The sequence below is a fragment of the Belonocnema kinseyi genome, chromosome 10 (genome assembly GCF_010883055.1).
Source record: "Belonocnema kinseyi isolate 2016_QV_RU_SX_M_011 chromosome 10, B_treatae_v1, whole genome shotgun sequence".
Lineage (NCBI taxonomy): Eukaryota > Metazoa > Arthropoda > Insecta > Hymenoptera > Cynipidae > Belonocnema > Belonocnema kinseyi.
Window position 1 is genome coordinate 28129031 of NC_046666.1, and position 24888 is coordinate 28153918.

The 24888-nt window shown below is 29.1% G+C and overlaps 1 protein-coding gene across 1 annotated transcript in view; it reads right to left on the reverse strand.

Moving 5' to 3' along the window:
- Positions 1-14974: 14974 nt before the first annotated feature.
- LOC117181490 overlaps positions 14975-24888 on the reverse strand; it is an 83281-nt gene continuing 73367 nt past the window's right edge. Inside the window, exons 6-7 of the mRNA XM_033374210.1 lie at positions 17791-18109; positions 14975-15382 (exon numbers count right to left, since the gene is read on the reverse strand). Coding sequence (XP_033230101.1) covers positions 15069-15382; positions 17791-18109 — 633 coding nt within the window. The 3' untranslated portion in view covers positions 14975-15068. The remainder of the gene's footprint in view (positions 15383-17790; positions 18110-24888) is intronic.

Below are 24888 nucleotides of genomic sequence, written 5' to 3' on the forward strand. Positions count from 1 at the left end.
TGTTGAATATTTAGGAAGAATTTTTATTAAAAAAAAAAATTCAGATTCAAATCGATACCAAGGCACACAAAAGTTGACTGATTATGCGAAACTGTGTAACATATTCATATTTGCCGCTAAATGCAAACATTTACAGTGAAACCGTTCTATTGTGCCGGTTTTAAGGCTGATGTTGGGTGGGGAAAACCCCGTTAAGAATCCACTATATATGAAAACGCTTTTGTTTGTTCACGCCTGAGTAACCATCGCACTTCCCGTCAATTCTCGAGAGGGCTATTATGAAGAGCGCTATTGAAGGGTTTCTCTGTATTTTAATTCATGGGGTTCACTTTAAACATCCTTTAACACAAAAGAGCAAAATATTTCAAAATAAAAGAAATAAAATGGAATGGTTAAGCTTTTAGGTGAAAAAAATTAAATTTCAGCAAAAAATTCGGATTATCGAAAAAAAAGTTCAATTTTTTAACCTACCTGCTAAATTCACAACTAAAATGATGTATCTTCAACTAAAATAGTTAGATTTACAACAACAAAATTGATTTTTACTAACAAAGATAAATTATTGTCAAACAAAACTTAATAATTAAATTTTAAGTTAAAAAATTAATTTTTAACCAAACAAATGAATTTGCAATAAAAAATTGTGTATCTTTAACTGGAATTGTCGAATTTTAAACAAGAAAGATGAATTTTAAACTAAAATAATTAATCTCTAACTAGAATATTTAAATTTATGACCAGAAAGATCAATTTTCAACCAAGGAGGTGAATTTCTACAAAAAAATACAAATTTTGAACTAAAAAAAGATCGTATCTCAATAAAAAATTTAACCATAGAAAGGAATTTTTAATGAAAATGATGAATATTCCACCAATTAATTTTATTTCCAACCTAAAACATGAATTTTAAACTAAAATGATAAGTATTTAACTAGGAAATTTTAATTTTAAACCGAAAAAAAATTATTTTTATGACAAAAAGATTAACTTGCAAAGAAAAAGATGACTTTCTACACACAAAAAATCGACTTTTCAACAAAATACGTGAATTTACATCGAACTAGTTGAATCTTTAATTAAAACAGGCCATTTTCGATCCAAATTGTTGATTTAAGAAATTAATTTTCAATTAAACTAATGAACTTTCAACTAAAATTATGAATCTTCAACTTTAATATTTAAAATTTATACCAAAAGTACGAATTTTTCACCATAAAGATTAGTTTTCTACCAAAAAAAACACGAATTTTCCACAAAGTAGATACATTTTAAAAGAAATAGTTTAATTTTAAAATAAAAATATCAATCTTCAACCAAACTTTCTACTTGAATAGTTAAATTTTTAGTTCAAAAAATTGATTTTTAACAAAGTAGTTACATTTTCGACCAGGGATAAACTGTTATTTAAAATTATGAATCTTCAACCAGAAAATATTAATTTTTAACAAAAATAAGTACCGTTGAACAATAATAAATTATAATTTAATCAGAGTGAACCGAGATACACCAGAGCTCCGATTTCTTAACCCCGCAGTTTCTCAGGGGGCAGGCGAAAGTAGGCTGCGACTCTCCCATTTGAAGGGCCGCAGTGCGCGAGTACTCAATTGAGCATATTGCGCAATATTATGCATTCAAATTGGAACCGATTGAGGTGTATCTAACTTATTTACGCTTCGATTCCTCCGATATAGTAAAAAGGCTATTTGCAGCTAACTCCCAACACTGTTACTAAATAGGAGTTCTGATGTAATTTGAAATATACCCTGCTACTGTGAGTAAAATAGAAATCACTTTTCTGAATTGAGCAAAACTGTTTAAATAAGCGGTATTAAATTAGCGGTTTCTTCCCGCTTTTTCAGTTAAGTCGCCACCCTGCTAACGTAAATTTGAGTCGTTCTGAAATCAAGATTAAAATAATATTTGCATAAAAAAAATAATGTAATGGATAGTATGCTGGGTCAATATTATTTTAACGTTTGAAGTCAAGTCACTAAAAAATATTTCAATAACAGGGCTCGGACTTAGAGATGAAAAATAGTGCAAATAGTAGCATAAATTTTGGAAAATAGTACCATGAATTAAAAAAAAAAAAAAAAATTAGTATTCGTGAATTTTTATTTCAAGTTAACATGTACTATTTTTATAAACAAATTCTCAATAAGATTTTTTTTCATACCTAAATGGAATTTTCTAACCAAAAGTAATTCACGAATTATATACTTCGAGCAAAAATTGATTAAAAAATAATTTATGTGATTGCTGAAAACATTTTTTTTAACAAAAGTTGTGTTTTATCGTTTTTTTTTACCAAAGACACGTTTTTTCACATAAATTATCTGACAATAAACTAACAGTGATTCAAAAACTGGATATAAGATACTAAATAACAATTAGCGTAATTTTTAATAACAACTTCTATTAAATTATTTATTCAAAGCTTTTTATAGTAATCTTATTATTATTATTATAGATATCGATTTTTACTGTACTTTACTAGCCTTCTTTCCATATAAAAATAATAAGCATATAGTGTTTGTCAACAAAATTATTTATAACAGATATATCAATTTTTAATAATAAATTTAGTTGGTTCAATATCACAATTAGGCTTATCACAAAAATGAGTTTAAAAATAAAAATTTTCTACAATCAAACGGCAGATTTTTACATTTTTTATAGAAATTGTTATAAGCGATTACATAAATTGTTATTTATTAACTCATATCCACTTTTTCTATCACAGTTAGTTTATTTTCAGATAATTTTCGTGAAAAAACGTGACTTTTATATGTAAAAATAATAAATTTGTCTTTATTATAAAAATGTTTATAAAAATCACATAAATTATTTTTTTAGTTAATTTGGTTGGTTAATCATCGTAAGAAATGTCATTCCAACAATAATTTTAAGAAAAAATAATTTTCTTATACGAGTAAACTTCTGGTTGGGACGTTTGTTTGATGAAATATTTGTTATTAACAATCTATATTATTTATGTTTGATAAATCACGGATTACATAAATGCCTTTCAAGACAACTGTGAATCACTTTTGATCAGAAAAATCAACATAGCTTTGAGAAAAATTCATTTATTAAGAATTTATTTATCAAAATATTTATAAAAACAGTCATTGTTAAGTTATGATAATTTTTCGTTAGAAATTATGATTCTGATAAACAATTTTTGTAAATAACGTGAAACAAACCATTTTTTCTATAAAAAACACTAGTAAGTTTAACCGTTCGAGTACATACTGGGTCATATTTACCCTATCACCGAACTTCAACAATAACCAAACCATAACCAAACAAAATAACCAAACTTTTTTTTTTATTTTATTATAATAAAAAAATTTTTCTCTCATGTATGTGAAAGAATTACGATTTTTACACCGTAAAGATCATCTTTGTCAGTGTGCGGAATAAATGTCTCTGTTTTTAAAGCACAAACTAGGACTATTTTTTTATTATTTAGGCACATTCTGAGAGTATTTCTATAAATGCTTAGCAAAAAAAAATATTAAAAATTTAAAAAGTTTAGATTTTTTCATAAAACTTCATTTTTTGGAAACTATTTTTTTCCGCGAATTTTGTTCAGTGTGTTACAAAATTTTAAATACACTTACATACTTATAAATTACTTTATAATACTTGAAAGTATACATTTTACTTTATGTAAGCGAAAAAGTTCAGTAGTTGTGAAGTTATAGACAACCACAAACTGAACAGGGTCAGGTTGACCCAGTATATAGATGTTCGAAAAAATAGGCGTGTACTCGAAGGGTTCATAATCATGTAATTCATAATCAATTACATTTAAGTATTTATAATATTTTATTAATCGAGTTTCATTTTTTTTACTTTTATTCGGATGTCAACCCAAAATATTTTCCCCGCAGCTCAAACTAGTATTTAATATTTAATCAAAACTCATTCCATTTTTTCCATTTTTCCATTTTTTCCATTTTTTAAAATGAAATTATTTTAAATATTAGGTCTTTTAATTGTAAATGAGACAACTTTGACCAATTAGGATTTAAAAAAAAAGAGTGGCTTGTTCCGACAGCGCTTCAATTTAAATGATACAAACTGACGTACACTGGTGCGAATTCGCACCCGAAGTTTTTTCATTTTGTTGACATTTACGCAAATACAGCTGCAACGGATTATAACCACATATATTAAATATATATGTTAAGAATGTGTGATATATAATGTCTGGGTTACATTTTTTTTGTAAAGTTAAATTCTTGCAAAATCCGAAAAATACAATTTTCTGTTCCGTTAAATTACATTCTTTTCTAAACTCCATAATAATAAAAATATATCCGTTACTTAAATGGAAGCTTCTAATGTGTCCCCTAAGGGTTTACATTTTTCTTACACTTTCTCTATTCCTTTACACACCCTCCACACACTTACTTGGTGGTGGAAGGGGGACCTACAGTTTAAGGTGGGTTCCGAACCACCAAGAGCAACAGCCTTAAGTACTTAGAGAAAACCTTTTTCTCTAGAGGTACCGGTCCCACGACTCTCCGGAAATGAACAACTCCCTTGCTAGGCTAGTGTTCACCGCATGGGCCACCGAGACTCTTCCAGAGTGCGAGGCGGGAATCGAACCCGCAAGCCGAAGGAGTGGGTCCAAAGCCTACGCTTTAGCGCCCACGACCATCGTCCCACTACTATATCCGTTACTTACATATAATTTTATTTCACAATTTTTTAAATTTTATTATTGATTTTTAATTTTTATATTGTTTTTATTCATTTTATTTTTATCTCATGTGAAAGTAATAATAAACAAAATGTAAATGTAAAATTCAATGCAGAAAAATGAGATTTGTCTATTTAAAAAACTGTTCTTGCAGTGGTAAAAATGTTAAAAATGGTTAAAAGTGAATATTTCGGCTTAATTTAAATAAATTTGATAGTAAATTGACATTTTTTTTTAGTTTGAATAAAAAAGTGGCAAGAAATTCCGACAACAGGAATCGAGCCCGCGAACTTTCCGGTTAAACATTCCGACCGCTCGAGCAGTCGTCTACGAGATATTGCGGAGTATATACCGCACGGAAAGTACACCCTTTTGGCAGGCTTCCGTCACGCTCCCAAATTGGAGTGCATGCTCAAGCAACGAAAGTCAAAAACAGCTGGTCTGATCCTCTTGCCCTCTCCGTACGCCTGCTTAATTTTTGTGAAAGTGTCGATTGCAGACTTTCCAAAATGAACACAAAACTTGACGCGCAGCACTGCTCGAGCATGCGGTCCATTTTAAGAGGGTGATGGAAGCCTACAAAAAGTGTTTACTTCCCGCGTGATATTTACTCCGCAAATGCTCGGAGGCGACTGTTGGAGCATGCATTTGGTTCCTGACATCTCTCATCCCTCATCCTACCCGTAAAACCCTCTATATTGCTTCGCATGGACTATAGAAAGTCAATCCTACTACTTATGAAACTTTGAGAGCCTGACAGAAGCCTACAAAGACGGGTTACTTCTCGCGCAATATTTACTCCGCAAATTCTCGAAGTCCTACTACTGATGAGACTTTAAGAGCCTGACGGCCGCCTACAAAAAGGGTTTACTTCTCGTGTGATATTTACTTCGCAAATGCTCGGGGATGACTGCTCGAACATGCATTTGGTTCCTGACTTTCTTAATTACCCATCTTGCCCCTCAAAAACTTCCTCTACTGCTCCGTCGTGGCTTTAGAAAGTAAGTCCTAGTTATGAAACTTTAAGCGTGAAGGACGCATACAAAGAAGGTTTACTTCTCAAGCAATATTTACTCCGAAAATGCTCGGGGGCGACTGTTCGAGCATGCATCTGGTTCCTGACCTCCCGGAACACCCATCCTGCCCGTAAAAAACTCCCTTTATTGCCCCACCTGGGCTTTAGAAAGTCAGTCCTACAACTTATGAAACTTTGAGAGCGCGGTAGAAGCCTACAAAGAACGTTTACTTCTCGCGCGATATTTACTCCGCAAATGCCCGGAGGTGAATGTTCTGGCATGCAATTTATTCCTGACATCCCCCAACGCCAATAATGCTGGAAGGAGTATGAATCCAAAACAAATTCCGAAGGGTTTTAGTTTCCCGTTGTTAACCAGTCGGCTAAGAAGTTCCAAAATATTTTATAACGGAAAAAGGAAACAAAAGTGGCATTAGCCGCTAATTAGGAGAAAATACAGAGTAGCCGTTTTAATCAAAGAAATTTTTTCGGTCATTTTCCAGTTTTTTTCCGTTTCACATAAATTTTTAACGGTCAATGAAATTTAAAAAAATCAGAAACTAAATCCACAAATTGTTCCATTAGAAGCAATAAAAACTCAATTGCTCCTAAATTAATTCCAGTTCAAACTCAGAATTGGTTAAAAAATGATCATTTCTTGTTCAGATCCGGAATTCTATTACTTTTCGAAAATTTTCCTGAATTAAGAATTAGAATTTTTTGTAAATTTTACTGTTCCAATTCACTATTTTTTTTGTAATATCCCGTTTCAACTCAGAATTAGAATTCATTTTATTAAAAAATTTCCTATTCCAGATCAGAATTTATTTAAATTTTAAGATTCCCTATTCCAGGAAAAAATATAATTCTTTTGGATAAATACCAGTTTCAACTCAGAATTTTTTAAAATTTTAAAATTCCCGGTTCCAAGTCACAATTATTATTTTTCTGCATAAATTCCAGTTTCAACTATAAATCTCTAAATGATTGAAAATTCCCTGTTCAAGTTAAAAGTTAAATTATTTAAATTGTAAATAGTTTAAAAATTCTTAAAATTCTTCGAAATTTTATTTTAAGATCTTGAAACATCTACAGGTTGTTTCAAATTTTTTCAAATTTAAAAATATTAATCCAAAGTTTTCCACAATTTCTAAATATCTTTTTAAATTATTCGAATTTCAAATAATTTTTCAAAATAAAAAATCATTTTCAATTTTCCTACAAATCTTGAAGAATGTTATTATTCTTTTGAAGCCTGTTGAAATTCCTAAAAAGCTTCTAAATTTTTTATTCGAAATCTGCCAAAATCTAAATTTTGTTTTAAATTAGACTAAGGGCTATTTGCACCGAAATCCAATTTTAAATTAATTTTGAAATTTTTGAAATCTCTTAAATGTCATTTCAAATTACACGAATTTTTTCTAAGAATAATAGGTGTTCAAGTGTTATTTATACATCGAAATTCAACACTTTTACTTACAAATAAAATTATGTTAAATAGAACAATAAACTTTTTACGTTCAAAGTTTAGTTTTTTTAAGTTTTGAATATTTAATTTATAATAACTGATTTTAAATAAACAGTTAGACATTTCTAAATATTAAGTAATTGTACTTTTTCTTGATTGAAAATTTTCAAATTGCATGGTTTCAAAATGGAATATTTTAGATTTAAATTATATTTGAAATTTAATCAAAGTCTTTAATTATAAATATATTATTTTGAAGTTATTATAAAATTGAAAATAGTTTATAAAGTTTCAATAGGGCGTTTACATTTTTTTAAGACTTTCCAATTGAAACAGTTGGATTTTTCACGTTAAAATCTGGAAATTCTAAAATTGTAAATTGATTCCGAATTGTTTTGTACAATCAATTATCATTTATTTTTTAAATCTCACAGTAAAATTAAATTTTTTAAATTATTAACTGCACTTTAAAATCCTTTTAATTCAACTGTACGCTTAAAAATCAAAAATGGAAAATTTTTAAAGTGAAAAATTTTCTAATTACGCATTATAAACTGAATGATATAATTGAAAAAGAACACAATTGAACTCATTATTGAAAAAATGGTGAAATCAGAATTGGACGGATTTTTTTGCTACAAATTTGTAAAAATCCCGGTCAAAAAATAAATTAACGATCATTTCCCGGGTTTTCCCGGTCGCATAAAATTCCAGGTTTGCCAGTCCAGAGAACAGCCTGAAAATAGTAATATTTTCTCAAAATAGTACATGTTTACTGTTTTAATAAAAAAATCCCTGGTCATTTCCCGGTTTTTCCATTTTTTCCATTTAAAGTAATAAGAAATAAACAAAAAAGTAAAGCATTCAAAGTGGAACTCCTGAATTTTAAACTTTTAAAATTGAAGTTTAAAAGTTTTTTAATTGAACAGTCTTAAATGAAATGCAGATAAACTGCCAAATTGAGAATTGTTAACATTCATAAATTATAGAGTTTAAAAATTTAGATTAGGTTCCAAAAATATAAATACACGTTTATCTTTTTAATACTCTAAATTAAAGAATCAATCAATGAACTTTAAAAGTTCTCAAAGTTGTATTATTAAGTTATTTTAGGCTAGAAACATTAAAAAAATTTTAAACTGTTAACTTAAAAGTTCTTAAATTATAAGTTAAATGATTTGCATTTTAAATTGTTCAAGCATCCTTGGAAAGCTCTCAAATTTTATTTCAAAATCCTGGGAAATCTAGAAGTTGTTTAAAATTTTGTTTAACTTAAAATTATTTTTGAAACTTTTTCAAAACTCTTAAATATCTTTTAAAATTAATATAAGAATTGTGAAAAGCTTCAAAAAAATATAAACAATTTCTAAATAACCCTAGAAAAATTGGAAAATGGTTTTTCATATTGAACAATTATTTTAACAGAATATTTAAAAATATTTTAAGAGTTTTCCAAAATTGTTGGAACAATTCTATTTATTTTAAAAGATGTTTAAAAGTTTTCAAAAATGTTTTCACAAACTTCGTTTGAATTACTTGACAGCATTTCGAGTTTTAAATTAATATTGAATCTTTTTAATACTTCTGAATATCTCTTAAAGTTACTCAAATTTTTTTCTACAAATAATGAATCTTCCATTATTATTTCAACATAAAAATTCAACAATTTCGCTTACAAATTAAACATTTTTTAAATAGAATAATAAAAATTGTTGACGTTCTTTTTATAATTATCAATAATTTTACATTTTTTAAGTTATATTGGAAGAAAGGTGAATGGAAACAATATTTTAATGGAAAAAACCCTCTTAAGTCTATTCTTGTTAATATTGTAAACAAATTTAATAAACAAATGCATTATTCGGGCATTTGTCGATGTCAAAACTAGTTTTTTTAGTTATTTTTTCAAAGTTTTTTTCATATGTTATAGAATTTATTAATAACAAATATTAAATGTATTGTTCAATCATTCCTTTTATTAAAACCCTTTTGTGTTGGCCAACTGTAAGTACTGAATGAAAAAAAAACTTTTTTTATGAAATTAAAAGGACTGACTTTGAAAAAAAAATAGTTTTTACATCGACAAATGCGAAAAAAAAAACGAGTTTTCCCGTCGATAAGTGCTCGAATAATGCATTTGTTTATTAAATTTGTTTGATAAAATCATAAAATTCATCAAAAAATTATGCATTTTTTTGAAATCATGATGAGGTTCCTAATTTTAAAAAATTGAGATCGAAAACAAACGAATTTTTCTTACGACAAAAGCCTGAAAATGTTTTTTAAAAATTAAATTTCTTTATAATATTAACACGAATAGTCTTAATAGAATTGTTCTCATTAAAATATTGTTTCCATTCAATATAATTTTAAAAAAAAGTTAACACATTAATTTGTGTAAAATTTGATTCCCCCCACCAGTTTTTGTTAAAAGGTCTACGTTTTGAGACCCCCTGGATTAAAAAAACAGGATTTTATAAATGTGTCTGTCTGTACGTCTGTGAGCCTATTTTGAACATTCTTGAGTCCACATTTTTTCATTTTTCAAAAATTCTCTGTACACTTGTTCATAGTACTGGGAAAGAGAAATTTTAATTTTCGAAAGCTCTACAAGATTATCATAACAACTTTTTGAATTTTTTCGAAAAATGGAAAATTCCAATTTTGAGCGCACAAAAATAATCAAAAATTGCATTTTTTTGGTCAAACTATGCAGGATAGGAAAAAAATAATAAGACAAACATTGTGCACCCAAAAAATATGTACAAATTTGTTATTAATCACTTTTTTATAGGGCACGTAGTTTTTGTTTTATTTATAAAAAAAAACATTGAAAATACAACAATTAAATTTTTCGACACACGAGACAAGCTAAGAAAAAATAAATAGACGTTTTTTCACCGAAAGTAGAGAAAATAAATTATTACTGATGTTTTTTTTACATTCTTATCAGTGAAAAATTTTCTGCACGGATGTTTATAGTATTCAAAAAGTTGAACAATTTATCGTGATGACTTTTTTCTTAAAACTAAAAATTACCAGAGTTGAAGCATTTACAAAACTCCAAAAAACACACGAAGATTATTATAACAACTTTTTTTATTTTCTTGAAAAATCACAAATTCAAATTTTGACATCATACAAAATAATGGAAAATCCAAAAATACAGTAGACCGTATGTGCCTAAGTATGTGCATGACCGTGTATGTATAAGAAAAAAAACATTGCAAATGAGCAAATTCAGTTTATAGTAAAGCGACAAAAGTTACAATAAAATGTTTGATACCAAATTTTTTTAAAGAATGCTCTTTTTTAAACGGAACAATAAAACTACGTTTGTTTTAATACCAATGTAAGTTATGAATTATAATAATATACATTTATGGGAATGATATAAAATTTCTGGGATAAACTCAATTGAGAAGCACGAGATAGGTGATGAGAATATGTTCGTTAAAGCCGAAGGAGCTTTAACAAAAGAGAATTCACAATTACAAATTTACTGTTGTCGATATTTTCACCTTTAACTTTAAAAAGTCTATGCACAAAGATCGAGAGCGAACCGCGAGAATCAACAGTGGCGCGCCCTCGACAGGCTCAAACTTGCGTGCGACGCAAGACGCGCGCGCAGCGAGTGATGGGAGTGTGCCCGCAAAGCGGGCATATTTTTTTCGTCATATTTATTTATTTATAAAAAAATTGAAAAACTAAATTAAGAATCAGGCTCGACAACTTTCTTTGAAATTTTATCAGCTTTAAAACAAAAACATCCAAATCGGTCCACAGGTTCAGCCGGAATCATGTTTTGAACCAAAAAAACTACTTTTTTATCACTGTGCAGCGGCCACCCTGTAGTAGTAAAACAGTACACTGAAAAAAAATTGTCCTTAAATCAAGTAAATGTTACTTGATTCAAGTCAATCGCAGGTACGAATGGAGACGATAGAATATGAGTTTGTTCCAAATAAATAAATACTTGCTACCGTATGCTTGGAACAAGCGTACATTTTCTTAATCTGAGAAAATTTATTCTTAGATAGAATATCGCATTTTATTATTCTAAAACTTTATTGTGTTACTTCATATAGAGGTGTATTCAAATGCAGAACATAGTTCACTTCAAGAATATATTTTCTTAATTTAAGAATATTAAGTATTGGATCAATAGAATTAGCCGCAACTGAACACTATTTCTCAACGAAAAAAAATTATTTTCGAAATTATTGTTATATAATCTTCATTTTTTAAATTATTAAAATACGTAATCCTCGCAACACTGTTACTTACAAATATAATCGCACGCTTAATCGCTTTGAAAAATCGCACTCCACGAGGATTCGAATCCTACCTAAACTACCTAGTGTCCTAACCGCACGCTCTACCGACTTCGCTATCGAAGCACTTGGATCTCGGTGACAAAATGTCGAGTAAAAATTTCAAGGCAGTGTCGTACAAAGTCGAATGATAATCCTCAACCATCAGCAAACTAAACGTTGTGGAACTCAATGTTTCTTTTAAGAAAACATCTTTCTGATGATACTTGCAAATTTTCGAGAGAGTTTAATATGCCATTTTTTATTTATAGAAATTTTAGAATCTAATTTTACTTATTTCCAAAAAGGCTCTATACTTTTGTTTTCTTAATATATTTAAAAATGTTGTAAAATATCTAAAAGTAATAAACAATAAACAAAAATTCTTTATAAAATTTGCAGTTTTCAATTTATCTAATTCTTTTATTGTGCATAATACTCTCTTAATCAATTTTTAATGAAAAATAAAATTTCTTAAACAATAATATAAAATATGTGAAAAACCGAAGTAAGTTTCACTTATTTAATAAGGGACTTAACACTTGTTGTTTCTAAATATTTAAAACGCTTAAAAACGAACCAAAGGTATGAATAATAAAGAAAAGTTGCATATACAAAAATTCTTTAATAACATCAATGACATCAATCACGTAAAAAATACTTCGAAACCAGAAGAAAAAAGAATTCTGTAAAGAAACGTTTGGTGCAAGAACTTGCAGGTTAAAAGTGATAGGGTCTCACAGTGGTCGGGTGAAAAATATTTATTTGCTTCCTCCTTGCATTCTCAATTCTTTTATTAAAAAAAATTTTAATTGTCAATTTTTTAATTATACTTTCATAAAATGAAATGCATTCTTAATAAACATTTTGAAAATGTTATTGAATTCTTTTTCCTTAAATATTTTGCTTTATAAGCGCATAACATTTTTTTTAATTATCAAGAAAATGTAATAATTGTATTTTTAAGCATTTTTTCAAGCTTATAACTTTGTTTTATGCTGTCATATATTTATTTTTTATTATTTACAAAAATGTTTTACGGTTAAAAATCTATTTTAAAATCTTAAAATCTTACCAACAAAAACTTACAGACGCAATAAACTTATAATTTTTTTTATAGTTTTATGAATGATTTTATTTGTGTGTCAGCGTAAAGTTTGTAGTTTATGAAAGTTGGAAATTGCTATCTACATTTGCATAAATAAAATTGATTATGTGCACCAATGTTTTCAATTTTATAAATATTATTGAATTTCAAAATAATTGTTAGCGGCGAAGAGAACGAACTGCATACCATGTCAACTTAATAAGATACTTTTGCAGTAACAAGTAAATTAATTTAGACTAATATATTAATTTTTATTATATGTGTGCGACGTCGTATAAAGTCAACAGTTTTTATATTGAAAAAACTGATGGAATTCTATCTTGATAACATAGGTATCTTCAAAGTAAATCTGACATTCGTTTTAAATAAATAATTATTACAAGGAAAATATTGAAGCATTATTCTAAGAGAAATTATTTCTTCGCTAAATACATTCATTTTCTCGTCTGAAGAACGTGAAAATTGTTTCAATGAAAATAGTATTCAAAATAAGTATACGAATTTACTTGTATCAAGAATTTTTTTAGAGTTTTAGTTGCTTATCATAAGAATATTATATTCATAATTCAATACCCGTGTAGAAATTCAAATGGGGAACTAGTCTAGTTCCCGACCATTCAACCCCACTTAAAGTCGGGGGCTAGTCGGGTCATCTGGCTAGCCCCCGACCAGTAGCGTCACGGTAGATTAGTCGGGGGCTAGTCAGGTACCCCGACTTATCCTAGTCGGGGCCTGATCGGATACTAGTAGGGGTCATATGATAATACATCCGCGTGGAATATTAACCAAACTCCCAAAAATTTGTGGAACATTCCGTAAAAGTTCGTCAAAATACTTATTATTTACGGAGATCTCCATAAACTTTTTGGAAATATTATAAGTTCTCAAATTTACCCAAGATTTAATAGGGAACATATCCTACGCTTAAAAATGCATAAATTTATGTAACTGAAATTCCCCAAAATATGTGGATTAAAAAAAAAAAAAAAAAAAAACTTTAACTGGAACGCATCAATGGAAAAGCTTCGCTCTGAGGGAACCGACATGTTGGTCACAGTAGTCTCTGCTCGAGGTAATTATGCTTCGTTACATGTGGACTGCTGTCTTAAACACTCGACGCGTCCTTTCTGTTGCGCGAGAGGCGGCACGTCGCGCCCTTGCGGATTTTCTTTAAAGCTACGAGTCCAGAACCGCAAAACTCAAATGAAGGTGGTAGCGAAAGCTGAACTGTACCATGCTTACTAATTTACTACTGGTGTAATGCTCTTCACTGATTAATCAAAATTTTTTTCTCTTTCCAATTTTAACTACCTGAAGGATTAGACTTTATTTACATATGGCAAACCTTTCAGATCAATTTAAAAATAAACATCTGTACAAATTTAGAGTCTCATGACTTTCGGCGGACTTTTCACCTACATCTATATGTGTCTTTTCCAATATGGATGTTCTTGAAATTCCATACAAAGGTATTTATAAATGTTCCTAGAAATTCGCAATTTTCTAAAAAATACTATAAAAAAATAAGATTACGTCTTTTTGAAGATTTTGATCGTTGTTTTTATAAAAAGTTTTTTTTCCGTACAAAATTATTAACTTAATAATTATTTATTAAGAATATCTGAGATGAATTTAACATTAATAAATCTTTTCTCCAAGAAACGGTGTAAAATTATTGTTAAAAATATTCTTAGTGTTTTAGAATAAAAAAAATAATTAGTGAACAAAAAGGCCCGACTAGCTCTTGACCAACTACCGATCAAGCCCCGACTGAAATTTTGACAACAAAAAGCCCAACTAGTCCCCGATTAGTCCCCGACTGGGTACTTTGTCCAAATTAATAACCCGACCAGCCCCCGATTAGTGCCCGACTTTTAATAGGGCCAAATGGGGTTATTTCCACACGGGTATTTTATTAAACTTCACGCAAATAAGTATAATGAAACAAATTAACTCAATAGTTTTTTGCTTCGAGTAAATATATTCTTGATTCAAATAGTTGTCCTGATTCTATTATTTTCTTCATTCAAGAAAATCGGTCCCTTGTAAAAAGAAAATACTTGCTTCTTTCAAGTAAAATCAGGCAAGTAAATTAGCCTACTAGATTCAATGCAAATTTTTTTTCAATGTAGCTTAGTTGAGAAAAGTATCCAATAGTGTCATAGTGGCGTGTGTCTAAGCCCTGTAATAAAAATCTTGAATAATATTCTCGTTTCGATGGGCTAGAATTTCACTTAAGACTTTGATTGAATATGTATATCAATGTTTTTTAATGATATCCAATTTTAATCAAACTTTACACAGACGTTGTAAGAAACATTTCAATGTATAAATTTCAATAGGTACAATTCTTACGAGTTTTATTAAAGTTACGGAAAACAATTCTTTCAAAAGACTGCATCAAACTTTCTTCATATCTGAGGGGTTAGAAACAAGGAAAAATAAAAAAGTTATTTGAAAATAGCGTTTCCGTATGCATCCCCTGCGGTCTTTTTACTGAACAAGCCCGCCTTGTTTTTCCTAATTTTATTTTTGCTCCGCTGCCACCAGGAAGCTTTTCTCAAGTCTGTGTCTCGTGTATTCTCGATTTGAACGGAGATCGAGTCTCGGAAAAGATTCGAAGGAAATCTCGAATTGCATTCGCATCCATTAGGGGGTTGCGTCTTTTTCTCAGCTTCTAGATTCGAATCTTCTTTTCCTTTCCAAAGCTCAGTTTCTCGAGAATCGCTTGAAATTGATGCAAGTCTCTCCAAACTACATTCTTCTACATTTCAATTCAAATTGGAAATACAAATTAGAAGTCATTTGGATAGAATAACTCTATTTAGCATTTAATTATCTACTCAATTCTATTTATAAAAAAATTAATTACACTTTTTAATCCAACAATTTTAAAGTAAATAGGTTTTAACTGCACAATTTAAATTTTTTTTAAATAAAACAGTTTAAAGATTTTCGGTTATAAAATATAAATCCACGCTATCGTTTTCCATGCTCTAAACTGCTAATATGAAACAATAAATAGGTCAGTTTTCAGAATGGTAGAATTATAAAATTCAAAGTTTAAATTACTCTGAAATTTGAAGGATTTAAGGCTTAATATTTATAAGAATTCATTTTTAAATCGTTTAGTTTCAAATATTGCTAAAACAGTTCCAATTTTTAACGTTAAAATCGTCAAATTGTTTATTCTAAACATTTTCAGAATCATCTTATAAAATCAATTCTTGTTCAATTTTTGATACTCGAACTACAGTCTAATTTACAATATCATTAATTAATTTAACTGATTCAAAATCATGTTATAAAATATAAAGACGAAAGAGTATTTTTTTTCACAATCATAGGGTACTTTTTGCGCGCTTCAAAGGGTATCAAATTCAGGATAAATTCGTAAGATCTCAAAACAATTTAAGTTAAATTCAAAAACTTTACAACGATTTAAGTTGAATTTAAATAAATTGACAAACAATTAAAAAATACAGAGAAAAAAAGCTTAATTGAATTCAGTAACTTTGAAATGAGCTTAAAATAATCAAGGCAATTTAAAAGAATTTGATGCAATTACTAAAAATTCAAGGTGACGTAAAACCAAGAGAATTCCAAAAATAATTTAGCGCAAGTTAGGAAGAATTTAGGATGAATTTTAATAAATATGTTCAAATCTCTTGAAATCTTTGAAACCCTACTCATTTCTAACCAGGCAAAAATGACGAATGGCTTTAAAAGAACTCAAATTAATTCGATGGAATTCATAAAAAATCATAGTTGATTTAAAAAACAATCAAGTCAATTTAAAACAATTAAAAAAATTGAAAAAATGCATTGAATTGAGTAAATTTGAAATGAGTTTAAAAAAATTAGAGAGAATTTAAAATAAATTGATAAAATGTCTAAGAATTTAAGGTGAGTGAATTTAGAAGAATTAAAAGGGATTTAAAAGAATGTAGGATAAATTGGTAGTAATTCAAGGCAAATTCCAATTGAATTGCAAAAATATATGAAAATCTCTTGAAATCTTTGAAAGTTTATAAAACCCGTTACTTCTTGTGAATAAACCCTTTAAAATCCCTTGAAACTGTTTAAATCTCTTTTAAATTTTTTAAAACTTCCTAAAATATTTCAAATTCTTTAATATCCTTTTCAAATCCCTTGAGAGTGCCTGGAAATCTTTTACATCTCTAAAATATTGAAAATCCTTGGAAAGGCCTAAATTGCAAAGGAATGGCCTAAAGAACCAAATTTTTGAAAGAAAAAAAATGGTCAGCGCTGGAAAATTGTTATGCATCATTACAAATAAAAACTCTCACAACTTTTTAAATCAAAAATTATCCTACGGCATCGGACTTCTGAGGTCAACAAATTTTATTTTGAAAATTTAAACAATTTTCCCGATGGTTACGAAAATTATGGTATGTTTTGGTATGTGCAGTTTTTGGTATTAAATGCTAAAAAAAATTAATATATATTTTGAATTACAATTTTTTAATAATTATCAAAAATTACATTTTTTAAAGCCTCTAAGATTTTTGTTTGACATCCACGGAAATTACACCTTTCTGGTACAATACATGTAAAGCTATGTCATAAATAAAACTAAAAAAAAAACTGAGTAAAAACTAATTAATTGTAATTTGAAAATCATTTTCATTTTTTTAGCATCTAATATCAAAAACGGCACATACAAAAAAAAAATTACATCATTTTCGAAATAATATGGAAATTTCTTTAACTCTTAAAAATCTAAGTTTTGACTTAATTTTTTAATCCAAAAGCCATTACAGTTTTTTATTTGTCACACGAAACAACTTTTCAGCCCTGGCCATTTTCGATTTTTTAAATCAATTTTGTATTTCCGCCTCACCCTATTGTAAACTGAAACATTTCATAATTGAAAAAGTTATTAATTGAAATTAGCATTTTAAAAAGTTATCTTAATTTAAAGTGCATTATAACCTGTGATATTTCAAGCGATTAAATAGATGTTTCACAAAAAAAAATTCAAAATTCCCGCTCAAAAAATCGAAAGATAAATCCGGATTACTGATTGAAATTCTCCTTTTTCCGCAGTGATCAAAATTTCCGGACTTTTTCCGGTTTCCGAGTTAGGTAGACACCTTGACAAAGTACCTGAAAAATCTATTTCTTGTCATATTATTTGATTTTCCTTACTGCAATTTGACGCTGACATTATTTCATTTTTCCCCAAAGTGGAATTTACATACGTTGGAACGCCCCGGGAATACATTGTAAATTCAGACGAATCCTTTATTCTGGGCTCATTGATTCGAGATACTGTATTTCCCTTCTTTGACAAGCTAGACGTCTTCTGAATTTCCGTTGCTTCCGGTACACCCATTATTCCCATTATCCGCTTTAATGCGAGTTGTAAAGCTGCTCTGTCTATCAGTCGTTCTTTGTGGAGTGTCTTTTCTTTCATCCTTCTGTCCTCCCTTATCGCATGATCCCGGTCCTCGGACTCCAAATAAGACTAGGGGAGTTTTGGTGCAATTTAGTGGTCAGAAAAAAAATTTAGTCAAAGTATGCACCATTCGTTTAAAAAAATAGGTTTCGTAGCCTGTTAAGACATTAATTAAGTACTATCAATATTCCCACTTCCCCTTCATTCCTAAAGATCTTTTTGGCAATCCCTCCCCTACAACCACACCCTTCCCAAATCAAGTATCCAATAATTCCACCTCCGCACCTAATTTCCCCTTCTTATTTCCCGAGCTAACGCCCTCTCCCTTACATCCTCCTTGATGGCACGCTTGTAACTCTTTCCCTCCTCTGCTCCCCATCCTCTACTCCCCCACCTTTACTCCATCTTATTATCTCCTACCACCTCTTACCTCATTTCTCTTCCACTTCTTGCTCTATTTGATAAACGTTAAAAAAAAAGGATTATGTAGCCTATTAAGACGTTAATCAGGTTGTTCAAATATACTCACTTCCCTTCCTCGCCTATACGATTGAATCTATTATCTCCTCCCCTACTTCCCCACTATTCTCCTATTAGTCTATCATTTTTATCACCCCCTCAACTACTTTCCAATCCCCACTTACACCCTCCTCATTTCGCGGCCCAAAATGCCTGGTCCCTTACTTAAATCCTACTTGATACCACGCTTGTTCTTCCCCTCCTCTACTCCCTCTTCTTATTTCCTACTAACCCTTTCCCTCTCCACTTCCCTTACCTCCTAATCTCTCATTTCTCTTCCAATACTTCCTCCATAACATACTTTTAATCAGTCTCACTTAGAAAACACGATAACTACTTCTCCTCTCTCCTACTTCCTCTCCTCCCACCTTACTACCCATCACGGAAAAAGTACGACGGACGAACGAACGAACGGACACCCGATCGAAAAAAGTGTTTTGTAGTATACTAAGACGTTAATTCAGTAGGTAAAATCTGCCCACTCCCCCACGAACCTATACGATTTTATCTATCAGCCCCTACCCTACTGTTCCATCCTTCTCCTATTACTCCATAATTTATACCGCCCCCTCCCAATGACCCATTCCTACTCACCCCACCCTCAATACCCCGTCCCAATGTCATTTCTCTACCTTCTTTCTCTACCTCCCTTACTTTTAAATCCCTTATTTCCACTTCTTTACTTCCTCCCTCTCATAACTTCTATCTTTCTCACTTCACAAACCCTATCACTACTTCACTCTCTTCTGCTTTTCAAGCTTCCCACCCTACGAATTAGAGCGGAAAAAGTACGACGAACAGACACCGGATCGAAAAAAAGGTTTTGTAGCCTATTAAGACAATTAAGTCTTTTAAATCTGCCTATCCTCCTCTATACGATTTTATCTACCAACCTCCTCCCCTACTTCCAGGCGCTCTCCAATTACTCAACCATTACTACCACGCCCTTAATTACTTCTTAATCCGTACTTCCTCCGTCTACATTATCCCGTCCCAACGTCCTCTCCCTTACTTACATCCTCCTCGATACCACTATTAAAACATTAATTTATTCTTTCAAATCTCGCCACTCCTCCACCACCCTTATACGACTGTACCTATCATTTCCTTCCCTACTTCACCTACCCTCATATTACTCCACCATTACTACCACTCCTTCACCTAATGCTTCATCCCTATTTTCCCCGTCCTCACTCCCCTGTCCCAAATTCATCCCCATTACACATATCCTCTTCGATACCACGCTTCTAACCTCTTCCTCTCATCTACTCCCCCTTCTCATCTCCTATCATAACTTTCCCACTCCATCAACTTTCTCTTTCTTGTCCAATCCCTACTTCCTCTTTTTTTATTTCCCCTCTTCCGATTCTACTTTCCCCCATGGAAAAAACAGAAAAAATCGGAAATCGAAATTTCCTCCCTTCCAGCTAAAAAGAAAAAATTTCCTCTTTCAAATCAGAAAGAAAATGTTTAACCCAAATTTCATCCCTTAAAACTATAAAAATCTAAATAATAACAGAATTTCCCTCTTCCAATTCAATCAAAATTAAATTCCAAAATATTTTCCCATCCCAGTGCCTACATATCCATGGGTTTCAAAATTTTTTCAATTAATTTAAAACAAGCGAAGCGTCGGATAAAAAAATCGAAAAAACCTTTGGATTCGTCCCCGAAATATTCGTGTGCGTCGTCTTTTTTGTTTCTTTAATGCAATTTTCTGAACAATTAAGTCATTTGAAATTATTAAAAAATTATTGAATTGTTTAAAAAATTATTTTTAAAAAGGACGCACTTGGATATATTGGAAGGGAAACCAAGGGTATTTTCGGTTTTTCGAGCGAAAACTTAGTTTGTTTATAATTAATATCAAAAAATTGTAGTCCACAGACATTATTCAATTGTCATTTATAAATTGAAATTGAACACTGTCACTCGCATATTAAAATTTTTTGAAATAAAGTAATTAAATTTGTAACAAAGTTTTTCAACGTTTAGATTTAACACTTTTAAATTTTAACGATTCAAAACTATCTATTTCACACAATTCAGTTACAAATTTTTTAATTTTTTTATTACTAGTTTATTTTAAATAAACAATCAAATGTTGCTAAATAATAACAAAATGTAAAATTCAATGGATTAAACATGGAATATTTTAAATTGAACTAATATTTAAGTAGGATTGGAAATTAAATAAAAGCGCTCGTAAAACAAAAATGAAATACAGGTCATCGCCCAACTCGCATTGATACCTGCTTAAGTGTACCCCCACCATTGCTACCCCTCACTTGCTTTTACCCTGTATATAATCGCGTCGGATTAGAGGCGGGCATATCTAAGATCTTGAAATTAGAATCCATTGTACTTCTAATCCCTTTTTATTTGCAATGCTCATTCATAGAATATCTATATATTACTCCAAATTGAAAAGCTTAGAATTTAAATTTATTCTTTTTTGAAGACCTTGAAACAGGAAATTGCAAACTTCGCAAATTTTACCATTTTTAATAAAAGTATAATAATATAAATTTTTTTAATATGAATTTTAGTCAAATTTATTTCTTCTTTTTCAGCCTTTCAAAATGCTTAAAAAGTTTAACTATTTGATTTTAAAATCTTCAACAAACTAAATTTTGTTTAAAATGTTATGGAATCGTTTTGAAATTGTTATCATTTTTTAGATTCTTTTGAAACTTCTAAACAATTTTTTATATCATTCGAGTTTTCTCTAAAACTTTTAATAAATACTGCAAAATTAAAATAATGCTTCAAAATCTTCCGGATTATTCTCTGACAATTTTAGAAATCTTTTTAAATATACCCCTAAAATTAATTGACAAAAAACAATGAATAATTTTTTATTTTCCAAATCTAAAATAAATATAGGTAAACTACAAAATAAAAAATTCTAACTTTCATCAATTTTACAGGTCGAAGGTTAAAAAAATCTACGCTATAATTTTCAAAGCTCTAATTTCAACAATGAATCAACTAATTACATTTTTTAATTATGTAATTTTAAGCAATTTCAGTGAAAACCAATAAAACTTAATAGACTACAATTTTTTTTAATTAATAATTTTTTAAGTAGAAGTTAAATACTTCTTATTTTTAATGGTCAGAAATTAATAATTGTTCAATTGTTATTTATACATCAAAATTTGTTTCGAAATCTTGTTAAATATTTTTTTAAATTATTTTTTTAAAAGAAAAATCGTTACTATTTTTTACAGGAATCTCAAGTATATTTTGTTATTATCTAAAGATCTTAAAAAATCATTTTAAAAAGTCAAAATCTTATTTAAAAATTTTCAAAAACATACATTTTGTTTAAAAGTTTTGGAACCATTGCAAATTTAAAATTATTTTTAATCTCTTCAAAACTTCTAAATATCTTTTAACCTAATCAAATTTTTTTAAAATGATCATTGTTTTTTTTATACTTCCAAATTTGTTTTTTTTAACCATTAATACCCTTAAAAGTTTCTAATTTTTGTTTAAAATTTTGCAAATATTGGAAATCTTCCGAAATCTTTTTAAGTATCGCCTCAAATTAATTTTCTAAGATAAAAAACCATTTTTGATTTTCATGTGAATCTTAATGAATTTTTCGTATATAATTTTATTTTTAATTATTTGGAATCTTTTCGACATTTAAATTATTTTTGAAATTCTTTCAAAACTTCTGAATATCGTTTAAAATGATTCGAATTTTTCCTACCACCTTTAACAAAACCTGCAATATTTTTTAAAATGCCCGAAAATCTACTAGATTATTTTTTCTTTACAAATTTTGAAATCTTTTTATATCGGTTTAAAAATACTTTTAGGAATAACTACGGGGTTTATAAAAATTATTCCAATTTTTATTCGGAAATTAGAATTTTCAATAAGAATGTAAAACTTCAGTTCAAGAAAATAGTTTAATTTTTCCCCAACTAGTTAAATATAAATATTTATGTGAAGTTTCCACCAAGAAGAATAATCTTCTACCAAGTGCAAAAATAAATAAATAAATAATATAGTTGAGTTTTAGGTATAAAAATAACTTTTAAAAAAACTATTTTTCAACTGAAAATATTTAAATTTGCAACCAAATTAATTTTTAACTACAAAATTGAATTTTTATCTAAGAAGATTAAGTTTCAACTAAGACGCAACGAATTTTCTACAAACTAGTAATATTTTTCCAGGAATAAATTAATTTTGAACTAAGAATATTAATTTTCAACCAAGATTATTTTCCCACCAAAAAGACGAATAAATTTTTAGTTCAAATAAATTAATTTTTAATAAAAAACGAACGAATTTTTATCATAATAGTACAATTTTCCACCAAAATGATTAATCTGAATCAAACAGAGGCCTTCATAACCAAAAAATATCAACTTTCTACTAAAAAAAATGTGTCTTCGAACCAAAAATAAGAATATTACACAAATAAAATTGAATATCTAATCCAGAAAAATGCAATCACTACAAAACTAGACGAGTTTTTAAAATAAACAGATAAATTAAAAAGAAAATAGTTCAATTTTTATTTATTTTTTTTTAAATTCAGTTTGACTTTTTAACATCAAAGTATAAATTTAAAAAAAAAGTGAATCCATAAATTCCTTTTTCGATTTTGAACATACGTTTTAAATAAGCCGATTCTCAAAGACACGTTTTTTAGGAATTTCATTTCCTGTAAATATGAAGTACTTAATTAGCGTATGTATGGGCCAAAAACAGCTAATTAGCTGATACTTGCAACCACCGCAGTGAAGTGGAATTCAACTCGATTAATTTCCTCAAATTTGCACCAATGTCACTCGTAATGATGCACACTTGAAAAGATCAAAGTGAATGTTACAAACCTCTTTCAATTAACCAGCATCTGACTTATTAAAACTAGCCATATATATTTATTTAATCATATTGAAATTTACTTGAAGTTTGAAATAAATCCTAAAAAAAATAAAGCTTTGAGAAGTTGCAATACTCTGAAAGTTCTTCAACAGATATAAAAAAAACATTCTTTACATTAACGAGATTCCTTAAATCTCTACGGCGTTCTTCAGATCTTTCCAAGCACTGTTTCTGCTCTCAATAGATGAGATTTTTCTCCATGAGTTCAGATTGCTGGAAATTCTTGGTTCGCTGGATTATAGATTCCAGTGTCGATTCGAGATTCGTCAACTGCCGAAAGCCATTTATACAAACACTGAGATCGAAGGAACGTCAAAAATTTACGGAATCGAAATTATAATTCATAATTATTCAATATCTTCGAAGTACTAAATTGCATAAATTTAATTTTCTAATTACTTTATTAATATTTTATATTTTACAATAAGAAGTATCCTTTTCAAAATATTAAACTTTTGATTCAATTGAGACCCTTGGCCTGGAAAAATGAGATTGAACGCATGGACACACTCACCACTTTTATCCGATTTCATTTTTTTTTTTTAATTAAAGCTAATTAAATTCTAAAGAGGTGTTTCGAGGCCGATTTGGCAAAGAACACTCTGTTTGTTTTGTTATTCAAGTTGCAAAATAACAAAAAAACATAATTTTTCATATTCAAGCTGCCTGTTCTGTATCCACAATTGATATTGCCTCAATATCTCGGAAACCATGCTTTAAAAGCAGGGCTTCCGAGGTCTTAGTTCTTGTGCCAAAGCGTGAATAAAATTAAGGAACAGTTCCGTTAATTCATCTCTTGAAATTTCTCTCCGCGTACAAAATTAATTTTCACAAATTTACAAAATTTACAAAAATAAATTAATTTTCAAGATAAAAAGACGAAATTTCAACAAAACACGTTGAATTTTAAATGAAAAAGTACAACTTTTTCCAAAAAAAAGTTAATTTTTGAATAAGAAAAATAACTTTTTGACCCAAGAAAATGAATGCTCAATCCAAAAGGCCGAGTTTTCTATTCATAACAGGTAAATTTGTGACTAAAAGATAATTTTTTAACAAAATAGTCGAATTTTTAACTTGTAAAGGTGAATTTTCGACAAAAAATTAAATCACTAAATAGGAAAGATGCTTGTTATAGAAAAAGTTTTTTCAGGGGGGTAAGAACTGCCGAAAAGAATATTTAAAACCACCCTTAGTGTATGAAAATCAGAAATCGGGTGGTTTTAAATATTCTTTCCGGCAGTTCTTACCCCCCTGAAAAAACTTGTTCTATAAGAAGGTAAATTAAACGTATTTTTAACTCGAAAAAAAAATTATATAAAGGGGTTCATTTTGACGATTTTCTGATTTTGATACACTAGGGGTGGTTTTAAATATTCTTTCCGGCAGTTCTTACCCCCCTGAAAAAACTTGTTCTA